Genomic DNA, 18,349 nt, shown 5'->3' with positions numbered 1-18,349 from the left:
ACGTTCCTAGAAAGAAAACCCTGATGTTGGTTTGTGGCACTGAACAAAAAATATGATGTCATTGGAAATGAAACTGAAAAAATGAACTGATATATCATCTAAAGGACAGAGTAGTAGGAAAAATGTTAGGTACTAAGACAATGACGACAAGATCTATGGGCATTAATAAGATAATGTTATGAAAGTGTCTATGCTTTCAGGTGATCTTCAGTGTCAATGCAATCCATATAAAACTTTCATTAATATTTTTCTCAGAAGTATCATATTTAAAATCTATGTGGAGCCATCAATATAACAATGAGTAGAGAAGTGTTGTGTTTATGCTGTCACAATACCTGATTTGGAAATAGAATTTACATTATAGAGAGGGTTCCTGCAGAGGCCAATGGTTACAACAGAAACCTCTAGCAGTCCATTTCAGTGAACAGAGAGACTCTCAACTGGTCACTAGGCAGGAAATAAAGGGCTGATTTCCTTGCCTCAGGGATCCTTTGAGAGGGAGCAGAAGAATTGGAAGATCCAGAGGCAGTGGATGACGGCAGCAAAGCTGTGTTCTTAAACACAGCAGAATAGTTACTCATGTGGGTTGAGAGTGGCAATGACTGAATGAAAAAGACCAAGCCAGACAAAATATCAGCTTGGAAAACAGAGGCAATTCGACCTCCAGTAGAGGAACGATGTCCACTGATGGCTGCTGGGAGGAACAGATTCTGGTTTCCTCAGGGTTGAGGCCCCCAGAGAGATCAATTACCCATGTTCCGGAGATGGTGCTGTATCATGCACAAGGTGTATTTCAAAGAAGATAGAGATAGGTAGGAAGAGGAGGAGGAGGAGGAGGAAGAGGAAGAGAAGGAAGAGGAGGAGTAACAGACAGAGAAGAAGTAGAAAATGTGAACAGGAAGGGTCCAGGAAATGGTGAAGGATTAGTGGTGTTTCAGAGGGTTAATTCTAGAGTCATTTCAGGTTCCTCGTGAGATTCATTTCCAGGACTGGTATAGGAGTCTTATTACGAGTGGAGTTAATTCCCAGTTTCTTCTTGTCCTGCTTTTCTGTGCTATATAGGCAGGCTACTCCTTTTTCTTGATCTGTTTTGCATTGCTATACATGATCTTCCTCATACTTAGAACCCTAAACAATAAAACTCATTAGCAGTAAGGGTAGATGATCCATATACGACATCAAGGAAATCAGATGCTAAATTAATCCAGGGAATATTTGGTCAAAGTGAACCAGGGATTATAATAGGAGCGAGATTCTCTGGTTTTCTACTGCACAGTATGAACACTAAATGCTGAGAAGAAGATGTATGTATTTAGTGTTTGTCTCCGTACTGTGCAGTGTGTTTGTCTACCCTCTCTGGTATTTGGAAACTGTTCATTTGTGCAATACTTATGCTGTATGCTCTAATGTTAAAAATATTTGATAATGTTAAAGAGATACCAAATTAACAAATCCCAAGTGTCTTATAATGCAAATTTATTTGAATACAAAATAAGTTAATTGCACATGATAATTTGAGAAATTAAAAATATAAGACTGAAGATTTAACATAAATACCTTAAATTATATTAATAGCAGAATACATAAATAATAAATAAATAAATAAAGACAAATGGGTGCAGATACAAAAATGGCTATACATGCTGAAAATAATTGCTCAATATTGCTGCAGCGTCTTGGCAGGTTGATTGTGTTCACACTGAAGGTAATGAGAGCTGTAAAAGGGAGCTTATAAAGTGAGGTGCAGTGTTCTAGTCCAGGGGAGGTCTCTCCACACTTTGTCTCAGGACTCACTCGTCCTCACTCAGTCTTGCCAGCAACTTGGCTGAGGAAGACAGGGCTCTCCAGACTTCTGCTCTGACCACCTCCCAGGCACAGGGGCTGTGTTTCTTCTCTCTCAGGTACACAGTGATCCTGTGGAAGTATGTCCTCACAGCCAGCAGGGAGTCTTCCTGGGTCAGGGGAGATTCCTGCACCCCCACCTCCTGCATCACACAGGCTTTGAGGTCATTGAGCTGCTGATGGAGGTCATTGCAGAATGAGTCTAGGAGGGTTGCATTCCATGCAGCAGATGAGTCCTTTGATGTGAAGAGGGTCAGGATCTGCTGGGTCAGCTCAGTCAGGACAGGGATGGCTTGAGCCTCCTGGATCTGCTGGGCATCCACCTTCTCCAAGGGGAATCCAAAGTCCTTCCTGTCCTTCAGGCAGGAGAGAGGGGAGAGTCTCCTCATTTGTACCAGGAGTGTCAAGGCTTTCTTGTTCCTGAGGTTATGAGTCTGAGGCAGGTCACATCCTAGAGAGCAGGTTGACCAGTAGCTCAACACCACCAAAACCATCAGGAAAGCACAGAGCCTAGCCATGGTGAGTGTTGCCAATGCTTCTGGTCTTCTGGGCTGTTTGATCTTGATCCTTCCCCTCTAGGTTCTCTGAAGACCATCCTGGGTGAATGTGTCTTAAATAGGGCAAACACTAGTTTTTACTTTCTGAATGCCCTTCCATCACTTTCCACTTGTCTTTTCATTTTCTTTAACTCATTCTCCACTTGTGTTTGGGCATTTTTCTAACCCATTGAGATTTTCATTATTGCTTCCTCTTTACTGCTCCACACCCAAAGTTGGTTTTGAGGGTTTTTCTTCCTAATTTGAACTTTCATTAACTATTTCAGCTCCAATAAACTGTCTTTGTTTATAATTTACATATTTATTGTAAATCAAAATTCCCTGTAATGTATTTTGTAAACATTAACTATATTGAATTGACAATTTTTGTTTTATTTGTATTGTTTACAAAGTATGTAAATAATAATGCAAGGTATTGTTTCAAGTGTCTCTCAATTAATAAACATTGAAGTAAAGGTATACTTTAAAATATTTAAAGTCCACTGGGCAGTGGTGGTGCACCACTTTAATCCCAGCACTCGGGAGGCCGAGGCAGGCAGAATTCTGAGTTCGAGGCCAGCCTGGTATACAAACTGTGTTCCAGGACAGCCATGACTATACAGAGAAACCCTGTCTCAATAAAACAATCAAACAAACAAAAAATTAAAGTCCTCAAATTGGGTTCTTCGAGTTGCCTTCATTAAGTGTAATATAAATTTATATAAAATTTATTTTAATCCTCAATGTATGTTAGCTATTTATCTGATGATTTTAGGACCATCAGGAGGATGCAGGGTCCAGAAACGCTCACTGTCAAACTTGATGAGCTGAGTGTGATTCCTGGAACCCACAGATGCAGTAGAGAACCAGTGCATGCACAGGAGCCCGCATCACAACATTCACAGCACTGCAGGCTGTGCATATGCACGCTCTCTCTCTCTGTCTCTCTCTCTGTCTCTGTCTCTCTCTATTGTGTGTGTGTGTGTGTGTCTCTGTCTCTCTCTGTGTATGTCTCTCTCTCTCTATCTCTTTCTCTGTCTCTCTCTGTCTCTGTCTCTCTCTCTCCCTGTCTCTCCCTGTCTCTCTCTGTCTCTCTGTCTGTCTCTCTGTCTGTCTCTCTCTCTCTGTCTCTCTGTCTCTCTCTCTCTCTCGGTTTCTCTCTTTCTGTCTGTCCCTCTCTCTCTGTGTCTGTCTCTCTGTCTCTCTCTGTGTCTGTCTCTCTGTCTCTCTCTCTGTTTCTCTCTTCCTAAACATATATATATATGTATATGTATTTTTATATATATATGTATTTGTGTATATGTATATATGTGTATGTATATGTACAGTGAAATACACACACAGGTACATGTGTATGCTTGGTGTTAGAATGGCTTAAGGATGTGGTCTAACCAATTCAGAAAATGTCTGCCTATGAGCATAATTTCAAAGAATCCAGTAATTGTTCACTAGGGTGGATTTCTTAGCTGGCATTCACTATGTGCCAGATTCCAACACCTTTAGGCTCTAGTGCCAGCGAAGGAATGGATTGCTGGCAAGGGGAAAGCACACAGGCAAACAGCAAAAGCATCTTTCCTTCATGGACTTACACAGGCTTCCAGCAGAAGGCCTGGCTCATAGCACAGGTGAGTCTTCACACCTCAAAGATCCGAATTAAAGCTGTGTCTTCCCATTTTAGAGATCCTGATTAGAGTGGATTTTCCCACTGCAAGTTGAGCAAAACTAAGTCTCAGATGTGCCCTTATCTTTTGAGCTTTCAGTTAATCCCACATTTAGTCAAGTTGACATCCAAGAACAGCCATCACAAGCTCACCAGCCAGTCAGGCTACAGCAATGGTGAGCCCTTGCTTAAGTGAGAGATCCAGTCACAGAAAATGAGGTTAAAACCTGACATTGATTGGCATCTGGCGCCACTGTATGCACTTGCAAATGTGAATACGCAGCATATGTGTACAATAGGGATTTTACAATCTAAGACATGTAATAACTATATGTTGCAGTTAACTAAAATTAACTATTTATTTTCCATAAAGTGAGTACAAGTTCTATAGCAATACTGAAAATAAAAGAACTGGTACAGGTGTCACCAGCCTTGAACTCACAATGTATTACAGACCTACAATAATAAAAAGAGCATAGGTTTGGAATATAAACACATGCTTGATCTATGGAATACAATAGAAGATCCAGCCATAATTCTTTACACTTACTGAGATTTCATTTTTAAGAAAGAATACAAAAGTTCACACAGGAAATAGGTGATCGTCTTCAATGAATGGTGCTGAAATGATTAGGTGGTTTCCTCAAAATAATAAAAGTGGATTCATAATCATTGTTTAACATACTGAACTGCCTAGCATCAAGGTCTTAGATGTATGACTTGATACACATAATCTGATAAAGAAGAAAGTGGTGAATAGGCTTCACCACCTCGGCAAGTGCAAAGACTTTCAGCTGTGCTGGCCTGTGCATGTGCATGTGCATGTGTGTATGGAAGACAGAGATGGGTGTCAGGTATGCTCTATTGCTCTCTTCCTGATGCCTTCCTCACAGTGCCTCACACTGGCCTTGAAGCTCACTGATTTAGTTAGGATGTTGGCCAGATCATTGGGTGGACTTCCTCCCTTAGTTTCTCTGTCCTGCTTTACATCAGTGGGTACTGATCACTGCAGCTCAGCAATAGCAGATACAGAAACCTGGATATGGCCATGTTCACTCTCAGTCCTGAAGCTTGACAACTTGTCAGTCTCCAGCACACACAGTGTTACTGTACACAGATGTGTCTTCATGCTGTGTGATGCTTATCGATTCTAAGGTACTTTTTATATAAACTGAGTGTGCATTGAATCAAGTCTGCTTATGGGAGCAGGAATGATATAGTCCAGTAGTTTCTCACCTACTGCATTCTCCTGTCTCAGTCCTTCAATTTCTCTGTCTTTATTTCTACAGTTTATTTATTAAAGATGAGGTATTAAATTAATAAAGACGAGGTGAAAGTCAATACAACATCACATATTTTCTGAGCAGGTTTATATGTGGAGCTATTTCATAACATTTTTATGATATGAGCATGATGAAAGTTACACTAAAATAACAAACAAACAAACAATACAGGTAGTCATGTCTGAAACATGTTTAGAAGTCACAGCAACAGTCATTTATCCAATAATTACAATCCCCAACACAATCTGCTTCAATTACCAGATCTGCAGCTCACCTTGATATCACTTGATTTTCTGCAAATACACAGATCACCAATATATGTCCCTATTACATATAATCTTTTAAACTATGTCTCTGCTCCCACTGAAGAATCAGACATGACAACACTCATATAATCATGTTCATCACCCAAAGAGGCAGAAACATCTATCTCCTGACCATGGAGTCAGGGGGAAAAAACTCAAGGAGGAATTGCTGTAATTGACAGATTAGTCTTAAGAGGAGTTGATGAAGTTCTAGCATATCCTTGGTAGTCCTACACACAGATACACATTTCATTCATCTGTTCCAGTGTCCTTCAAAACTCAAAAACTCTGAGGGTCAAGAGCCCCTGATATGCTGAGCCATGTGTCTGTAAATCACAGACCTTGCTCCAATAGACATATGAACTAACTATTCTGCTTCAGTTTAGACTGACCACGGCCTGGTCACAGATTCACATTGCACTATGTGCATGTGCCATTGTGGAGTAGGTTACCTGAACTACTGAGGTCACAGATCAAAGACATCATAAATCAGTGCATTGACTGAACTCACCCTGCTGGCCTCAGCAGGCAGAGCTGCAGGTGAAGAGTTTCTTCCATGGGTTCACATGCCATCTTACAGAATTCCTGCCCTGTGGTTGGTTGTCTCAGTTTCACAGTGCATTGCCTACTGATCATAAGGGTGTGAGTTTGTCTGTGATTCCCTACTAGGTGGACTGCACACAGACCCCTCCTTCTCGAGATCACGTTGTTTATAGGAGGCTAGAGGGAAAGGACACAAAAGACCTTGTTATGCATACGTATCTGTCCATTGTTAAAAAAAAAAAAAAACACGGCCTGGGGAACCGAGAAGTTTTCCCTTCTGAAGATGAATTTGAAGGGAACAAACTTCCTGAAGTCGTTCATCTGGGGGAAAGTGTGTTTCCATGAGGAGGAAACTCTGCCAGGGAACAATTCTGTAAAGAACTTGACAGAATTGGGTTAGGTTTGCTCTTTGCAGGCCAAGCCAGTAGGTGGAGCACTTCTCTAAAACTGTCTCATAATTGAATATTCAGTTTTCTTTTCCTTTCTCTCTTTTCTTCCTTTCTTCTTTTTTCCTTCCTTTCACCCTTCCTCTTTCTTCCTTTGTTCCTTCCTTTCTTTTTCTATCTTTGCCTTTTTTGTTTTTCTTCTTTTTCATTGAAACAGAAACCATTAGGTGTCTAGAAGATCATTGTCTAAGGTCTAAAATTAAGAGGGAATTCTTATACATGAGAGTTTCATTCAAACTTTGAACTCCTTCATTCTGGTTTCCACGGTGCTAATGTGTTTTCAGAAAAAAACTTCATTCAGGAATCAAGATGAAATAGAGAGCAGCTGTATGGTGAGCAGAGCTGGGTATTGCGATAATGAGGAGCACACACTGGGGCTTCCTGCATCAGGGTAAGGGAGACAAGGACAGTGACATTGAATGATGGGGTCTGGGACAGCAGGGAGATACTGGGTGACTATCAGAAAGAAAGCTGTGTGTGCACACATATGTACATATACACACATATATAAAATTAATGGTATATGCATCATATTTACAAGACATCGTATATGATATATACATATATCTGTAATTCCATTTTAATTTCAGTCTAACACATTGAAGCCCATATAATTGATGCCAGCCATCAATTCTTATTGAATATTGAATTCAGTGATTTTTCTTCCATGCCCAATGTGTCTAGATGTGGCATAGATGTCAGTTACTTGTAATAGACAGCAAGGGTTCAGTCCCTTAACTGTCTGTACTTTCCCATTTACACTTTCTTCTTTCCTGAGGTGTTGGTTTCATGTTCAATGTCTCAAATTCTTTTCTCTACACTCCTAGAAAGAAATCCTTGATGCTGGTTTAAGGTACTGAGCCAAAAATATGATGTCGATGGAAATGAAAGCTGAAAAAGGAACTGATGTGACATCTAAAGGACAAAGTAGTAGCTTATGTTAGGTACTAAGATGATAAGGGCAAGCTTTATGGCCATTAATAAGATAATGTTATGAAAGTGACTGTACTTTCTGGTGATCAATGCAATCCACATATCACTTTCAGTAAAATTAATCTCAGAAGTGTCATATTTAAAATACATTGGAGCCATGAAGGTAACAAAGAATGAAAGCAGTGCTGTGTTCAAACTGTCACAATACCTGATTTGAAATTAGAGCTTACATTATAGAGAGGGTTCCTGCGCAGGCCAACACTTACCACAGATCCCTATTGCAGTCCAAGCTAGTGAACAGGGAGACTCACAACTGGTCACTGAGCAGAAAAATATGGGCTGATTTAATTTCCTCAAGGATTATTGAAGAAGAGGGAGTAGAAGAATTGGAAGAGCAAGAGGCAGTGGATGACAGCAGCAAAGCTATGTTCTTAGACACAACAGGGTAGTTATTCATGTGAACTGAGAGTGGCTACGACTGAATGAACAAGACCAAGCCAGACAAAACATCAGCTTGGAAAATAGAGGCAATTCCACCTCCAGTTGAGGAGCTATGTCAACTGATGAGTGTTAGGAGAACGAGATTCAGGTATCCTCAGGAAGGGGCTCTGAGAGCGGCTACCCATGCTCCAGGAGATGGTGCTGTACCCTGCTCAAAGAAGATGAAGCAAAAGTAGCAGGATAAGAATGATGGTGAGGAGAAGAAGCAGGAAGAGGAGGAAGAGGAGGAGGAGAGTGAAGAACAGTAACAGACCAAGAAGTAGAAAATGGGATGAAGCAAGGTCCAGGAAACAGAGAAGGAAGAGTGGTGTTTCAAAGGGTAATTTTAGAGTCATTTCACTTTTCTGGTGGGAATTCTTCCCAGGGCTGGCTTATGAGGCTATTATGAGTGGGGTTTATTCCCAGGTTCTTCTTGTCTTGCTTTTCTCTGCTATATCGGCAGGCTACTCATTTTTCTTGATCTCTTCTCCGTTACTTTACATGATCTCACTCATATTTAGAACCCAAAACAATGAAGCTCATTAATGATAAGAGTGGATGATTGGTATGACATCCGGGAAATCAGATGCTGAATTGATCTAGCGAATATTTGGTCAAAGTGGAATAAGGAATAAGACAGGAGCAAGATTCTTTTTCTCTCTACTGCACAGCATGCTGTCTATACATCCAGAAGAATACTGCATACTGGAAAGAAAATATAAAAATACTTAAGGATTGTCTAAATACTGTGTAGTGTATGTGTCTATCTTCTCTGATATTTGGAAACTGTCCATTTGTACAATATTTATAGTGTAGGCTTTAATGTTAAAAATATTTGATAATGTTACAGATAGCAAATTAACTAATTCAAAGTATCTTCTAAAGCAAATTTATTTGAATATAAAATAAGTTTAATAGAAATGATAATTTGTATTATGAAAAAATATGAGATTGAAATATTTAATATAAATACCTTAAATTATACTAATAGCATAAACAAACAAACAAACAAATAAATAAACAAACAAATAAATAACAAATAGGTGCGGATACAGGCATAGTTTTACATACGGAAAATAATTGCTCAATATTCTGAAACAATAGGCAGGTTGATTGTATTCATACTGAAAGTAATGAGAGTTTTAAAAGGAGAGCTTATAAAGTGAGATGCAGTGTTCTAGTCCAGGGGAGGACTCTCCACACTTGGTCTCAGGACTCAAGCCTTCTCTTCTCTCAGTCTTCCCAGCACATTGGCAGAGGAAGACAGGGCTCTCCAGACTTCTGCTCTGACCACCTCCCAGGCACAGGGGCTGTGTTTCTTCTCTCTCAGGAACACAGTGATCCTGTGGAAGTATATCCTCACAGCCAGCAGGGAGTCTTCCTGGGTCAGGGGAGATTCCTGCACCCCCACCTGCTGCATCAGACAACCTTGCAGGTCATTGAGCTGCTGGTGGAGGTCATTGCAGAATGAGTCTAGGAGGGTTGCATTCCAAGCAGCAGATGAGTCCTTTGATGCGAAGAGGTTCAAGATCTGCTGGGTAAGATCTCGCAGCACAGGGATGGATTGAGCCTTCTGGATCTGCTGGGCATCCACCTTCTCCAAGGGGAATCCAAAGTCCTTCCTGTCCTTTAGGCAGGAAAGAGGGGTGAGCCTCCTCATTTGTGCCAGGACCTTCAAGGCCCTCTTGTTCCTGAGGTTATAAGTGTGAGGCAGATCGCATCCTAGAGAACAGGTTGACCAGTAGCTCATCACTATCAAGATCATGAGGAAAGCACAGAGCCTAGCCATTATGGGTCTTGCAGATATTGATGGCTCTCTGGACTGTGTGTTTGAGTCTTCTCCTCCAGGTTCTCTGACAAGCCTACTGTGTGCATCTATCTTAAATAGGGACAAACACAAGTTTCTCCTTTGTAAATACCCTCCCCTTGCTTCCCAATTCTCTTTTCACTTTCTTTACTTCACTCTCTGCTTGTATCTGGGTTCCCCCCCCCTCAGGCATGTGGGTTCCATCATTGCTTTCTCTTTCATTGCTGCCCTCAGAAAGCTACTCTACAGGGTTTCACTTTAAATTAGACTTAAATGGTCATTAACCACTACTCCACAGATATAGAGTCTCTGTGAGAAATTTACACATCTATGGCAAACACAAAATTTCCTCTATGATTGTATTTAAGTTAGTGTAATTCATTTTACAATTATTTTTTATTTTATTTATACCATTTACATAAATATTTGTGTCAAAAAGTAAAGTATAATGCAAAATGTTTCTAAGGTAGAAGTATTGTTGTGGTCTGGACGTGATGCTTCACAGTTTAATCTCAGAAGAGGCAGATGGGTGTCTGAGTTCAAGGCCAGCCTAGTCTACAGAGCAAGTTCCAGGACTATGAGGACCTCACAGAGAAAACCCTGTGTCTATAAAAATCATACTGATGTAATGATTCAAAATTTTCAATTTTTAGAGGCTAAAAATTAAGGTTTTTTTTAATATTACCTTCACTAACTCTAATATTAATTTTCATAAAAGGTTAGTTATGCCATCACTGTATATTAGCTATTTATCCTATGATTGTCATGGCATCCTGGGGGCTATGTATGCAAAAATCCTTATGTTCAAGCTTGATAAGCTGTGTTTGATTTCTGGAACACAGGGATGCAGTAGTCAACCAAGACCTGTACGGTGGCCTCTGGCCGCCACATCCATAACTAGGCAAGCTTGTGCCTTCGTACACACGTTCTGTGTGCCACTCTGTCTCAGCATGTGTCTGCCTCTTGTTCTCTTGTTCTCTCGTTCCTCTCTCTCTCTCTCTCTCTCTCTCTCACACACACACACGTCACACATTTACACACACTCATTCATCATGCACATGCATACAGACAGACACACTCTTATATAAAGATGCACAGAAATGTACAAACACATTCACACAATACACACATACCCAAACCCACACACACACATACTCACAGAGATAAGCATCCTCACCCACAAATGCACACACACTCATAAAGAGACACACAAATAGACATTCTCACATGTATATGCACACACAGACATACATACAAATATGCACACATATACAAACACACACATACATCCATACATATACTCCCAGACTCACACATACATACATTCCCATAATACTTATACACATATAAAAACTCCCCATTCATTCACACATATTCTCTCATATAAGACAGTTTTCAAGATATGAACACACACTAGACAAACATTTAAACACACATAGACACATGTACAGATTTCCCCATAAACATATGCCATCATTCAAACAAACACTCACACAGACACATACACACTTGCAAAAATTCCCACACATTCTCACAAACTCTCACAAACCTTTGAATACACACAGTCACATTCTACTATAACACAACACACACAGAAACTTATGTACATATTCATGTACAGACATACACATGTATACACTTATACAAACTCGCATGCATACATACCCAAATATATACAAACAAACAAGCACACACACATATACAGGCACACATGCAGTTAAACATAAACAGAGTGACAATCAGACACATGTACACACATGCACATATATTTACACAGATAAACACATGCACACACACACATTCACACAGACAGACATTCACACACATACACAAAAGTAATAAGATATTTAAAATCTCAAAACTTACATTTTATTTATTTTGTCTCATAACCTTAGACCATTAACACCATGGATTTCGGAATCCATTACATAGTTGGAAGACTGTGTGTCTCATTATTGCCTAGGAATTGTTAGACTGTGTAATAGTGATAGGACAGACATATCAAAAGCAAGAATCAATACGGGGATGAAGTCTTTCAGGGCCTTGCCTCTCAGAGCTCACTCATCATAAAACATACACAAAAAAACAAAAACAAAACAAAACAAAACAGTGGGCCATCTCCAGGAAAGTCATCCACTAGCATTCACTTATCCTCCATAGATCCTGACAGAGTCTGATCCCAGGATGGTGCTTCTTCTGGAACTCTGTGTGACTTATTCAGTAGGTATCAATTTTACTAGCACTCTGCTCTACAGAGAATATCATCCTCAGCCCTCCATCTTGTATGTAACTCCATTGTTCCTATCTCCACGAGAGTGCAGTAACGAGCATGGCTTCAGAACTCATCCTGGAAGTCACTTCCCCTTGGTTTAAGCTTCATAAATAATACAGGACTACTGCTTTTAGCTGTAGAGTTCATGTGAAGGACTTGTGTTTTCAATTCAACACACATTTAGTTCCCAACAGTACATGAGAATAGAATAATAGTTACCCAAGTGAGGGAGGTAAGAGGCTTGTAAGTCTGGGGATGAGTTGGTCAAGAGACCAAGTCACAATTCGACAGAAGAAAGATATTGTGCCTTCTTTCTTCACACTGTTCTGGGTGCATATGCAGAAGATAACTGTGCACTGGGGAAATGTAAATATTTTACCATCAATGAATGAGAAGTTTCAGATGTGTACATCTACTCATGTATACACTAAGCATTAATACATTCATTCACAATACTTTTCACCATGGCCTTGTATCTAATTTTTATACTGCAAAGTATTAGTATAAAACATTGATAATATTGAAAAGATGTAAAGAATGAAAAAGGCAAAGCAGATTTGTTTAGGAATAATTTATAGAACATAGAAAACTCATAGGGTATATATGTGTTACACTGAAGAAAATATAAATATGTATCAAATTAAAATAGAAAATTAGTTATATTAAATAAATACATAAATAAATAAATCTGAATGGATGGAGAACAAATGCCTTTACAGATTTACAGGGCATTGCTAATTACTGCAGAAGCATCTAGGCAACTCGCTTCAATTAATGCAAAATTGTATGATATTTTTGAGATGGTAGAATCTGGACAGAGAGGTCCAGTGTCCTAATCCTGGAGATCCTCTCTACTTTGTCTCAGGACTCACTCCTTCTTCTCACTCAATCTTGCCAGCAACTTGGCTGAGGAAGACAGGGCTCTCCAGACTTCTGCTCTGACCACCTCCCAGGCACAGGGGCTGTGTTTCTTCTCTCTCAGGAACACAGTGATGCTGTGGAAGTATGTCCTCACAGCCAGCAGGGCATCTTCCTGGGTCAGAGGAGGTTCCTGCACCCCCACCTGCTGCATCAGACAGCCTTGCAGGTCATTGAGCTGCTGGTGGAGGTCATTGCAGAATGAGTCTAGGAGGGATCCATCCCAAGCAGCAGATGAGTCCTTTGATGTGAAGATGTTCAGGATCTGCTGGGTCAGCTCATGCAGAACACAGAGGGCTTGAGCCTCCTGGATCTGCTGGGCATCCACCTTCTCCTGGGGGAATCTAAAGTCCTTTCTGTCCTTCAGGCAGGAGAGAGGGGAGAGTCTCCTCATTTTTACCAGGAGGGTTAAGGCTCTCTTGTTCCTGAGGTTATGAGTCTGAGGAAGGTCATATCCTAGAGAGCAGGTTGGCCAGTAGCTCAACACCACCAGGACCATCAGGAAAGCACAGAGCCTAGCCATGGTGAATGTTGCCAATGCTGCTGGTCTTCTGGGCTGTTTGGTCCTGATCCTTCCCCTCTAGGTTCTCTGAAGACCATCCTGGGTGAATGTGTCTTAAATAGGAGAAAAACACTAGTTTCTTTTCTTTTCTTTTTTTTTTTTTTTTTTGGAATGTCTTCCCCTCTCATTCCAATTCTTTTTATGCTTTCTTTAACTCATTTTCGTTTTGTGTCTGGGCATTTTTTTTATCAATCATTTTCGTTTTTATTATTGTGTCAACTTTCTCTGCTCTTCTCAACAAAGCCACGGACTGAATTTTCATTAAATTTCACTATATGTGTGTGTGTATCATGTATGTAAAATCTAATCTAATATAAAGAATGAAAAGAATTTCACCCAAAATATGTTCTTAATGGCTGTTGAATGGCTCAGTCATCAGTATTCTTTTTTTTTTTTTTTTTTTTTTTTATTTTTTTTTTAAGTCATCAGTATTCTTACAGCACACACATGAGTATCTCATTGGTTTCCCAGCACTCATGTAGATTCCAGTAGAGAATTACATATAACTAATCCTGAAGCTTGGGAAGGGAAACAGACGGGACCCTAGAAATCAATGCCATCTCATCTAAGTAGGAGTTGGAGTTTCTTCCATGTAACCAAAGACAGTGAGCAGGCAGAAGAAAGATTTCAAATCTTTTCTCCATCACTTTTCTTCCTTTTTATAGGGAAGGGTTCATCTGTGTGTTTTCTCTGTGGCTTCAAAGCACAAGGTTCAAATACTGAATTTGAAATCAGATTTTACTTTTTCCACTAAACCTCAGATATACCGAATATAAACGGAAAGTCTCATTTCCAGTGAAAATAATCAGTATGGTAGAAAGTCAAAGTGCATATGAAACACTTTTAGGAACAATTATTTAACCTGTCCCCTATGTCTTCCTTGCTTCTTTGAAATTGGAAATGATACTCTAATGGTTCAATGAGTGTCCTTTACTGTGTAGACACTGGGCAGAGCTATCATGGCACAGAGACTCTTCAGAACACAGAAGTCGATGTTTTGTTGTTATTGTTATTCCCATTGGTGACTTGTTACAGTTGATGGCGCTTTGCTGATCGTTCTCTCTCTCAGGAACCAGGTCCTGCAAGCTATGAGGTTGTGCTTCACTGCCCCCTCGAAGTCGGGATGAAAACAGACATCTCCCTTTCTGTCCTCCCTTTGTGCACTGATGTCTACAGTGTTCTTCAGCCTATAATAATAGCCCCTACTCTAAATGCTAATTCATTCTCTTTTGTGTATTGCCCTTCCTACCTCCTTCCCGCCCCTCTGTCTATCTCTCTGTCTCTGTCTGTCTCTCTGTCTGTCTCTCTGTCTCTCTGTCTCTATGTCTCTCTGTCTCTCTCTGTCTCTGTCTCTCTCTCTCTCTCTCTCTCTCTCTCTCTCTCTCTCTCTCTCTCTCTCTCTGTGTGTGTGTGTGTGTGTGTGTAGAGTCTGATACTAATATGCCATCTTCCCAAGTACTATGCTACTTGGTTGGTAGGTTTTGTATCTGCTCACACTTTCTACTTCAGAGTAGTATAATATCATTAGCCCTCCCTGTGGAAGGCCCCTGCCTGAGAGCTTGCTTACTACATCCTGATGATATCAGCACTCATTCTGCATATGGTATGTCCTTGGTTTTCAAAATTGTATGTTCTATAAGTCTATAAGTCTATAAGTTCTTATGTTTGCTGTGTTCATGTGGAGGGCTTTTTTATTTCAGTAGAGACTCACACACCCAGGAATTAGTTTCAAGAATACCCAGTCTATAACAACAAAACTGTTTTATCTATGTTTTTAAGACATTTTTCAGTTTTTTTTTTAGATTTCATTCATAGCAATAAGTACTATTTGTTCTGCCAAATGCTCTTTTCATAAGCTACACTTAATCATCAAATACTTGTTATGTTTGAAATATTTGTAAAGACATACACACCAATGGTTGAGTATTTGGTTGTTGTTCAAGTAGAAACACAAACTAAAGTTGTTTATCCGGTTTGGTTGAAGTAAGGGAGGAAGGGGTCTTGCATCCCCATCTCCATTCATCTCCAAACTGCATAGTAGAGACATTCAGACAATTTTTCCAGAGAGGAAGAACTCTACATCCTTCAGTTTGGCCAGTTGGTTTTCAGTCTTGCATTGGTCAAGTCTTTACCTTTTGGAATGGTAATTTATGTGTGGTGCCATTGTATGTTGGAGGTATATGATGTAATTTTTCCATTTTAATTTTATAGGAGATTACAGTTAAGAGATAGCCATGAGTCTCAGAGAAGACTTTGAACTTTGGAGTTTTTTCTTTCTTTTTCTTTTTTTTTTATTGGATATTTTCTTTATATTTCAAATGTTATCCTCTTTCTCGGTTTCCCTCCCTCCTGGAAACACCCTATCACATCCTCCCTCTCCCCTGCTTCTTTGAGAGTGTTCCTCCACCCACCTACCCACTTCCACCTTCCCGCCCTCGATTCCCCTACACTGGGGCATCTATGGAGCCTTCATAGGACCAAGGGCCTCTCCTTCCATTGATGCATGACAAGGCCATCCTCTGCTACATATGCAGCTGGAACCATGTGTACTCTTTTGTTGACATAGTTCCTGGAAGTTCTGGGGGTCTTGTTGGTTGATATTGCTCTTCCTATGGGGTTGCAAACCCCTTCAACTCCTTCAGTCCCTTCTCTAACTCCTCTATTAGTGACCCCATGCTTAGTCCAATGGTTAGCTGCTAATATCTGCTTCTCTATTTGTAAAGCTCTGGCAGGACCTCTCAGGAGACAGCCATATCAGGCTCCTTTCAGCATGTACTTCTTGGCATCCACAATAGTGTCTGGGTTTGGTAACTGTATATGGGATGTCCAGGTGGGACAGGTGGCCTTTCCTTCAGTCTCTGCTCTACCCTTTATCTCCATATTTGCTCCTGTATTTTGTTATCCTTCTAAAAAGGACCGAAGCACCCACACTTTGGCCTTCCTTATTTTTTTTTTAATATTTATTTATTTATTATATGTAAGTACACTGTAGCTGTCTTCAAACACACCAGCAGAGGGCATCAGATTTCATTACAGATGGTTATGAGCCACCATGTGGTTGCTGGGATTTGAACTCACGACCTTTGGAAGAGCAGTCGGCGCTCTTAACCGCTGAGCCATCTCACCAGCCCAGCCTTCCTTCTTATTGAGCTTCATGTGGTCTGTGAATTGTATCCTGGTTATTTGGAGCTTTGGGCTAATATCCACTTAGTAAACACATAGTATCAGTTGAGTGAATACTATGTGTTTTCTTTTGTGATTGAGTTATCTCACTCAGGATGATATTTTCTAGTTCTATCCATTTGCCTGAGAATTTCATGAATTCATCATTTATAATAGCTGAGTATAAATGTACCACATTTTCTGTATCCATTCCTCTGTTGAAGGACATCTGGGTTCTATATGGCTGTATGAACATAGTGGAGCATGTGTCCTTATTACATGTTGGAACATCTTCTGGGTATATGCTCAGGAGTGGTATAGCTGGGTCCTCAGGTAATACTATGTTCAGTTTTCTGAGGAACAGCTAAACTGATTTCCAGAGAGGATGCATCAGCTTGCATTCCCACTAGCAATGGAGGAGTGTTCCTCTTTCTCCATGTCCTTGCCAGCATCTGCTGTCACCTGAGTTTTTGATTTTAGCCATTCTGAATGGTGTGAGCTGGAATCTCAGGGTTATTTTGACAATAAGACAAAAAGGCAATCAACAGATTGGGAAAAGATCTTCACCAATCCTACATCAGATAGAGGGCTAATACCCAATATATACAAAGAACTCAAGAAGTTAGACTTCAGAGAACCAAATAACTCTATTTTAAAAATGGAGTACAGAGCTAAACAAAGAATTTTCAACTGAGGAATATCGAATGGCCAAGAAGCACCTAAAGAAATGTTCAACATCCTTAGTCATTAGGGAAATGCAAATCAAAATTTTGGACTTTTAAATAGGGCTAAAACTGATAGACTATGGGTGTTGGGAAATCTTTGACGTTGGACTGAATGCATTTCTGCTTTATGATATGGCTACAAGCCTATGGGGGCCAGGGAGTCGAATGTGGTGTTCTGAAAAAGAATGCTCCCATAGATTCACAGATTTGAATGCTTGGTCACCAGGGCATAGCACTCTTAGGAGGTGTGGCCTTGCTGGAGGAAGTATGTCACTGGGGGCTGGGCCTTGAAGTTTCAGATGCTCAAGTCAGTTGCAGTATCTGTCGTTTCTTCCTGCTGCCAATCCAGATGTAGAACTCTCAGCTCCTTCTCCAGCACCATGTCTGCCTGTGTGCCAACATGCTTCCCTCCATGATGATAATAGACTAAACTTCTCAACTACAAGCCAGGCCCAATTAAATGTTTTCCTTTCTAAGAGTTGTCATGATCATGGTATTTCTTCACAGCAATGGAAACTCTAAGACATTTCTAAGCCCCACTGCTACCTCTGGATAGAAGCTAGCCCCCTGGACCACAGTTGCATAAGCTCCCCTATACTGATCATATAAAATCACTTTCCTAAGCAGCTGTTTTCAAGTCTCAGTCTGATGAAGTCTTGGTTTAGATTCTACTTTAGAATGAATTTGGATTTTCACAAGATGGAAACTTTATTAGCTAGAATCTTTGCTATGCAGACACCATGTCTTATGTCCCAGTTTGAAGTGCCTATCTTCTCTTTGCCTGTCTCACTGATATTTGCTTTGCCACCTCCTTGTCTGAGACTTTAAACTTGCTCATATTTCTTTCCTTAATAAACCTCAGTTTCTCATGGTTC

General features: G+C 40.2%; 3 protein-coding genes across 3 annotated transcripts; all 3 read right to left on the bottom strand.

The window, feature by feature from the left end:
- Positions 1-1,743: 1,743 nt before the first annotated feature.
- Positions 1,744-2,500, bottom strand: Ifna6 (interferon alpha 6). The gene has a single exon (NM_206871.2). The coding sequence runs from the start codon at positions 2,358-2,360 to the stop codon at positions 1,791-1,793; it is 570 nt and encodes a 189-aa protein (NP_996754.1). The 5' UTR covers positions 2,361-2,500; the 3' UTR covers positions 1,744-1,790.
- Positions 2,501-9,210: 6,710 nt separating this feature from the next.
- On the bottom strand, positions 9,211-9,857 carry Ifna11 (interferon alpha 11). Its single transcript, NM_008333.2, has one exon. It carries the CDS (start codon positions 9,815-9,817, stop codon positions 9,245-9,247), a length of 573 nt encoding a protein of 190 aa, NP_032359.2. The 5' UTR covers positions 9,818-9,857; the 3' UTR covers positions 9,211-9,244.
- Positions 9,858-12,975: 3,118 nt separating this feature from the next.
- Positions 12,976-13,551, bottom strand: Ifna7 (interferon alpha 7). Its single transcript, NM_008334.3, has one exon. The coding sequence runs from the start codon at positions 13,546-13,548 to the stop codon at positions 12,976-12,978; it is 573 nt and encodes a 190-aa protein (NP_032360.2). The 5' UTR covers positions 13,549-13,551.
- Positions 13,552-18,349: the final 4,798 nt, after the last annotated feature.

This window comes from Mus musculus, chromosome 4 (genome assembly GCF_000001635.26).
Source record: "Mus musculus strain C57BL/6J chromosome 4, GRCm38.p6 C57BL/6J".
NCBI lineage: Eukaryota > Metazoa > Chordata > Mammalia > Rodentia > Muridae > Mus > Mus musculus.
This window is presented reverse-complemented; position numbering and strand designations above follow the sequence as displayed.

Coding starts and splice junctions, on each gene's coding strand:
- Ifna6 (NM_206871.2), bottom strand. CDS start 2,360: ATGGCTAGGCTCTGTGCTTTCCTGATGGTTTTGGTGGTGTTGAGCTAC.
- Ifna7 (NM_008334.3), bottom strand. CDS start 13,548: ATGGCTAGGCTCTGTGCTTTCCTGATGGTCCTGGTGGTGTTGAGCTAC.
- Ifna11 (NM_008333.2), bottom strand. CDS start 9,817: ATGGCTAGGCTCTGTGCTTTCCTCATGATCTTGATAGTGATGAGCTAC.